The sequence below is a fragment of the Leiobunum rupestre genome, chromosome 4, assembly GCF_980474605.1.
Source record: "Leiobunum rupestre chromosome 4, qqLeiRupe1.1.hap1, whole genome shotgun sequence".
Classification (NCBI taxonomy): domain Eukaryota; kingdom Metazoa; phylum Arthropoda; class Arachnida; order Opiliones; family Sclerosomatidae; genus Leiobunum; species Leiobunum rupestre.
In genome coordinates, this window is record NC_143387.1 from 25,198,524 (window position 1) to 25,205,780 (window position 7,257).

The window sequence follows — 7,257 nt, forward strand, 5'->3', positions numbered from 1 at the left end:
CAGTCTCAGACGTAGACGCATCGCTCACGGAGCCGCCCTACGTCGACGTCCAGAACCTGCCGCCCGCCGACTAAACAGTCCTGCCGCCCGCCGACCAAGCAGTCCTGCCGCCCGCCGACCAAGCAGTCCTGCCGCCCGCCGACCAAGCAGTCCTGCCGCCCGCCGGCTAAACAGTCCTGCCGCCCGCCGACCAAGCAGTCCTGCCGCCCACCGACCAAGCAGTCCTGCCGCCCACCGACCAAGCAGTCCTGCCACCCACCGACCAAGCAGTCCTGCCACCCACCGACCAAGCAGTCCTGCCACCCACCGACCAAGCAGTCCTGCCACCCACCGACCAAGCAGTCCTGCCACCCACCGACCAAGCAGTCCTGCCACCCACCGACCAAGCAGTCCTGCCACCCACCGACCAAGCAGTCCTGCCACCCACCGACCAAGCAGTCCTGCCACCCACCGACCAAGCAGTCCTGCCGACCGCCGACCAAGCAGCCGAGAAGCCGCCGCCAACGTAGCCGTTACTTGAACCGCCGTCGAGTCGCGCCTAACTATTCCCATGTATATATTCAATTGTAAATAAACACTTGTAAACTAAATCCGACGTCACAATATTCGGCACACGCTGTCTCTATGTTGGAAGAAAGTGATGACTTTGCTTCTGAGATAAGTTCTTCAACTTTTGCGGATGAGCAAAAGGTGTCTTCAATCTTTTTAATATACGTGCCCCACAACGACTGGTCTCTGATAATGACCGCCGTTTGATTCCCATCAATTCCCTCACTTCCTTCTTCAATGAGGTGTGGAACACACCACATCGAGCCCACACTACCCTCGCTCCAATGGAATGGTGGAACGTACGGTTCAAACGATAAAAAAAATGATGTTGAAGGGCACAGAGACGAGCACGATCTCAAATATCTTCTGATGGAATATTGATCCACTCCGATCGGTAAATTACCTTCACCCGCCGAAATGTTAATGGGCCGTCGGATTAGAACCCGTTGACAACCACACTATCCAACTGATCAAATAGAACAGGAACTATGTAACCGTCGCGAATTCATGGTTTCAAAGGGTCAAATGCGACATCTCACCCCACAGACATTGCTTGTAGACCAAGCGGTTCTCTATTACACAGCTCACCGAACCTGGCTTCCGGCACACATTATCGCTATAGCCTCGGAACCACATTCATGTAGCCACACTGAATAGCCTACCATATTGGTACCAAACACCACTGCTCAAGATACGCCTTTAATAACTTCTTCCAAGACCTGTCCACTTCAAACGAAAAACAAGCCTACATCAGACACATCAATATCTCAAGTCTCCACTAAGGTGCAAGATTTTCAGCAACCACACATCACATCGATCCCAGTGAGCCCAGTACCACAAACATTTATCAAACCATCACCAATTCTAGTCAATAATCCAACTCAACAAATCTTCCAACAATTAACACCATTAAATGTTAACACAACCATGAATCAGCCTAACAACAAAGCAGCCTATTCTCCAACTATACGACCCTGAACCCGCGCATACTGTTAACACCACGAACACCCTCGACTATTCACGGCTTCCCAACGCTTGCCGTACCAGGGAATTCAGCGAATCCTCATACGATAACCCGCATCCTATAGCCAGACAAGTTAATTCCCTAGAATTCTACAGAATAATATTCTACCCTCACCATCCGTCCCGATCACCCTTTCCACGGAATAAGCAATCAGCACCTACTATTCGTACAACCCGGAAGATATAAGTGGTATTATAATTAATCGGGTATTAAAAGATGGCGCCACCTCTGAGATGTAAACTCAGTAAGTCACAATAAAAATATCTTTATATCTTTACTACTATAAATATTAAATACTGTAACAAATACTACAACAATGTAGACGAACACGAAGCTCGGACGATTCCAACGAATGGCCTATTACCAAGGCACGTAGTATGGGTAGCCCGTGGAATTTACTTATCTGAGGTGGTGGCTCTTACGAGTGGACTGTCCGGCGACAGGATCCAAGTTCCCTTCCTCATCGGTTTCGATGACAGGAGCAGGGCTGACGACTGACGATTGAAGCTATTCGACCCCCTGTAGCACAAAGAGTCGATTTAGGGTCGGGCTTTGGTTGAAAAGTCGCTCTTTGGTCCTAGTCCAAATCTAAAAGTCTTAAACGTTTTTTGAGATAATTCCGCGTGAGTACGTTTTTGATCGTTTTCAAAGTGGGTTTGGCAATCTTACATTTTGAAAAACAAGCCTACATTTTGGACCACTTGCCGACTCAAAAAATACCTTACAATGTTTATAATTAATTTATAAGAGTTAAGGGTTCCTGTAAGTTTATGGATTGTTTATTTAATTATTTTTTAAAATTAACAAGGGAAAGTAGTATCGAGGACATGTATTGCGAGCATTAATATTCTATGTAGTTCGCCAAGCACTACCAAAACATTTTATGTCTTTTATATTGGTTCGATTAGTTCTTTGGAATTACGATAAATCGTTGATTTATGTTTACAAATTCATAAACAATAATTGTGGATATTGATAATAATTGAGATATTTAGCTGTGATTGAATTATTCAATCACAGGTAAATATCTCCTAGAGCATCAAATTGGTATTAATTTTGAGTCCTAGTCGGAAATACTGCTAATTTTGACGTCGGCCCAACCTCGCTGCGTAGTCGTAAATGTGTCTACTTGAAGTCATTTCAGATTCGGCCAATAGTCATTTAAGAGTCGGTTACATATTTATATTGAGTAAAATTTTCTAGTCGATCGACGGTCGACCGACCATTATTCTACTAGGACATTTCGAGTTTTTCGACCAAACGGAGTGGTGTGGCCCGACTTTAAAATGCTACAGGGGTCGTCGTAGCTAAAACTAGCTACATAGCCGACGACGTTTCGTAGCTCCGGCACGTCATGACTTTTACACAAACTCAACTGTAAACTATATATAGTTTAAGTTTCGGGACTATTGGCGGCTTGGTCTAGTCGAGAGGTTGCTTTGGACAATGTGGTTTCGTTCTCGTTTTTGGAGACTGATTAAAGAAATTGATTGACGTCCGAGTTTTTCCTTTTTAAAAGATTAGCTGGTATTGCACCACATGTAGACACTAGCTTGGGGCATTTTCCTACGTCACTACCAACCAATTTCAGCTATGGTTTTCTATGGGTCACATGTTTTAAAAATGCAACATTATCCGTGGTGCAAATATGTATACAATGGAAATAGATCCTTTGCGTTCGAAAAGGGGATAATAGTAAAAACCCACTGGTCACGGTCGGAAAATAGAACCTACTTATAGAACCATCCTTTCCCAATACGTTTTAAAAATAAGAATAAGCCTATATACATTATGTACAATATTTGATCTTTAATTTTGATATTATAAATTATCATAACATTACTCTAGAAGAAAGGGTTGCGAGAATCCTGATGAATTATCGTTGCACACCAAATAATTCTAGAAAATCACCAGCATAGATATTTGCAATACAAACTTATTTCCTTTAAAAGACACGGTAGATAAGGATAAAAACAAAACCTACTACAAGGCAGATGATCCTGTATAGCTGTTAGAAATTTAGGAAATGAACCCAAATCGATTGAAGGTGTTGTACGAAATACAATCGGCAACATCATGTTTTAAGTAAACAAAAAGAAAGTAATTCTCAGAAGACATCGCAACCAAATGAGACCGTTACGGAACAGTCCAGATAAACCAATAAACACAAGGATTCAGACGAGAGTTATCACTGTGCCAGTTCCTACCATTACAAAAACGAATACGACAGTAGTTACAGTACCGCAACCAACGGGTCCACAAGCTAGAGCCAATCTATTAACAATCGCAAATCCACCAGAAGTTAGTCAACCACAAGCGAGAGTTCAGTTCCAGTGCAGAAGCTACAGAAGCGGAGAGACCCAGGAGAAACAGAAAACCCCCGTCAAAGTTACAAGATTATGTTGTAAAATAAATGTGAAACAATTAATGCTTGAAATATTGTATAGACAGCTGTCTAGTGAATTTCCTCATACATGTATAGTATTATGTAAATTTTATGGGGAAGGTATTCCTACCGCTGGGGAATGGGAGGAAGGGGTTAGCTGGGATTGAGCCGGCACCAGGCGCGGTTCTAAAACATTATTCTTAGGTAGGCCCATACTTCAGGAAACAATAGGGGGTGGGGGAGGAAATCGTATGGAAGTTTATATAAATCTTAAAGTTTTGGGTGGGCACGGGCAGTGGCGGCGCCAGGAATTTTCGCGAGGGTAGGCAAACCAAATAAATGGGCCCCCGACCCGGGACCCCACTTTTCTCAACGAAATGCTTCAATAAAATAAAGTAGTGATGTATATGACGAACAAAAAGTTCTAACAACAGTAAAACGAGTCCAAATATAACAGAACTGGTTTTATTTACTAGGAGATACCTAAAAAATTTCTAAATTCATTATCGACAATTGTTTCATTGTTATTTATAAATAATTTTATCTCGTGGGACAATTTTGAGACCCTTTCTAGATCAATTTGGGGCCCCTTATAGGGTGATTTTGGGGCCCCTCAAAATTTTAAGGTAGGCAGTGGCCTACCTGGCCTACCCCCTAGCGCCGCCACTGGGCACGGGCCAACTGGGCCACCCCCTAGAACCGCGCCTGTTTGGCACCCATCATGTAAACATATGTAGTCGGAGTACGTAATAAATATTATTGTACATTTAACTAACGAGTTATTCTAAGTAACAATTAAACATAACGATAATATGTAAAAATATTTCCACATTATCTTTCGTGGAATTCATTCCAAAATTTGGGGTCTCTGGAACACAGTGTAATGGTGTCACGCAGTGGCGGCGATCCCCGTGCAGTAAAAACAAACGGAGCAGAGCCCCCACAGAAATAAAATTGAGGATAAATAGCATTTTAAGTAAATGCCATTATTAATAGAAACAATAGGTCGGGCCCCCACCGCAATTTTTCCGATCGCCGCCGCGGAGTGTCGGTGTAAAACTCTGGACTTAATGAATCCAACAATCCGCCTTCAAGTCATGGTGGAACTGTGAGAAAGTGGATAACATCAACGGTCGTATATCTACTATAAACTCATTTTAGCCCAGTGCATTACTTCAAGTTCTTACACAGACTTATATCAAATACGAACTTTTTTTAGACTAGTCAGTGTTTAACTTTAGCACAGCAGTTTATATCAGTTTTGAGTGGGTGGACATAGGTTCTATAATCTAATGGTTAGAACTCCTGTCTTAAAATCCAGACTATTGATACATTTCGTTTGTCTACTAAGGATTTTTCTAAACATGATAAATAACACAGTAATTTATAAGTTTGCCAGGTTCCATGGTGTAATGGTTAGAACTTTGGACTTTGAACCTACCAATCCCATTGAGCTTGAATAATAGTTGATTGGCTAGATCCAGTATCAGTAGGAGTTGAAGAGGTAGAGTTACTTAATTTTCATTCATATTATTCTAACACAATTGCCACCTTTTAAACATTTATGGAAGTAACAAGATAATAAATTTTTTCTTGTTATGATTCTTTGATTTAAAAATGTTTTTTTATTACCTTCAGTTAAAATTTCCCGATATTGGTTGTATCACACATTTTTTGGATTTGGTCACAAGACTTAAAATATTGAATTACAAATTTAATACAAAAATATTTAACAGCACAATGCACAATATATTAAAATTTCACCAACTTAAATAAAATGAACATAGCTATTCAGAATCCGAAAAATCTGGCATAGATATTTCAATGAATTGTTGCTGTATGTCACTTATATGAGGTAATATGGATGTTTCGAAATTGAGTTTAACTTCACATAGTTGACGGATTGGAGATTCCGGGATTAGGGCAATGGTAGGACTATTAGGAGGACTACGTTCAAATTTTTCCGCAGTCCTTGAAAAAAATCTCAAGTCCCAATCATCGTCTTCTAGAAAAAAGCATAGCATAGTTAAAAGTCAAAAAATTACATAAGTGGAAAGGTTAAACTCCCAACATTACGAACAATAACATCTATGCTTCCACTGCACCATGGAATCAAAGCTAAAAATTATTGTTTTATTAAAGCATTCTGTTCTCGCTAAAGATTCTACAGGGCTTTGGTTAACCTTTCCATCGTAGTAATAGTCTATACCTTCTTCTATCCTATTACAGCTGTCAATCCATTCTGGGTCATCATTAAATTTGAGAGTTTCTTTTTCAAATTGTGATACGGCCTCGTGAAGCGATAGAACCTGTGGAATAAGAGTATGTAGTTTGTTTATGATTTCATTAAAACTTGTACTTTGTAATAATCAGCTACTTTAGAGTTGTTGCCAATATTTAAACAATTAAACGGTTTTCTTCGTCGGTCTGGAGATTTTAGTTCTTTGGTGATTATCTTTTGAGTTTCGATGCTTTGAACTGCTATTAAATAGAATAATCCATTTAAGACTAATTTCAACTTCATTTCACCATAAATATAAATACCATTTTCTTTTTCCTTCATGGAATCAGTTACGGATACGATTGATTTTGCCGGATGCCCAAAAGATGGTTTAACTACGCTGGTAGTAAAATTGGTGCTTCTTAGACCTTAAAGAAATATAAATCAATCCATTAAACATACTTTACATATCAGATTAAAAAAATGACAGACATACCAAGTCCTTGTCTGGTTCCACCAGAAGCCATGATGATTATTTATAAAATATGCTTTTACTTTATGATTAGTTATGACAGCGCTTTCTAAAATAAACTACTTTTAGGGTTTCTAAAATTCAAAATATTGATTTTAACGATAATTCAACTGTTTAAATACTGGCGCTCGTGGGCATTTAAGAAAGCTCTAAGCAGCCACCATTGTTTTTAATTTAATATTTTTTAAAGCTTCGAAAAATGGCCAACTTCATTTTCAAAGAAATTATTTACGCCGTGATGCGTAATAAAAGTTGGCAGTTTTTGTGCCGGCCTCTGTAACGTAGCGCTCTCGGTGGCGGTTATTTAAAACTGAGGAAAATAAAAATAAGGAATATAAACTATATTGCGAAGAAGTTAAGTTTTAAAGTTAGTGGTGGCTATGAAACAACATTTTATCCTTTCCCTTGAGGATATTTAATATTATTTATCAACCAATATGTAGACATATTATCACATAATTAACGTAAATATACTCATACGATTTTAAAGGTAATTACTTTTTAGCTTCAAGCTTTAAACTCGTGTTGTTTGGGATTTCTAGGCG

General features: G+C 39.8%; 1 protein-coding gene across 3 annotated transcripts; it reads right to left on the minus strand.

The window, feature by feature from the left end:
• Positions 1-5,535: 5,535 nt before the first annotated feature.
• On the minus strand, positions 5,536-6,848 carry LOC149947252 (uncharacterized). 3 transcript variants are annotated; one of them, XM_090172002.1, is made up of 5 exons: positions 6,677-6,848; positions 6,504-6,608; positions 6,337-6,437; positions 6,169-6,268; positions 5,536-5,964 (listed from the first exon to the last, which is right to left on the minus strand). In XM_090172002.1, exons 1-5 carry the CDS (start codon positions 6,705-6,707, stop codon positions 5,747-5,749), a joined length of 555 nt encoding a protein of 184 aa, XP_090028128.1. In that variant the 5' UTR covers positions 6,708-6,848; the 3' UTR covers positions 5,536-5,746. The 3 variants fall into 3 exon arrangements, with proteins under 3 accessions (XP_090028128.1, XP_090028127.1, XP_090028126.1); XM_090172001.1 differs by having other exon boundaries at positions 5,540-5,961; positions 6,337-6,440; positions 6,677-6,846; XM_090172000.1 differs by having other exon boundaries at positions 5,540-5,964; positions 6,337-6,440; positions 6,677-6,846.
• Positions 6,849-7,257: the final 409 nt, after the last annotated feature.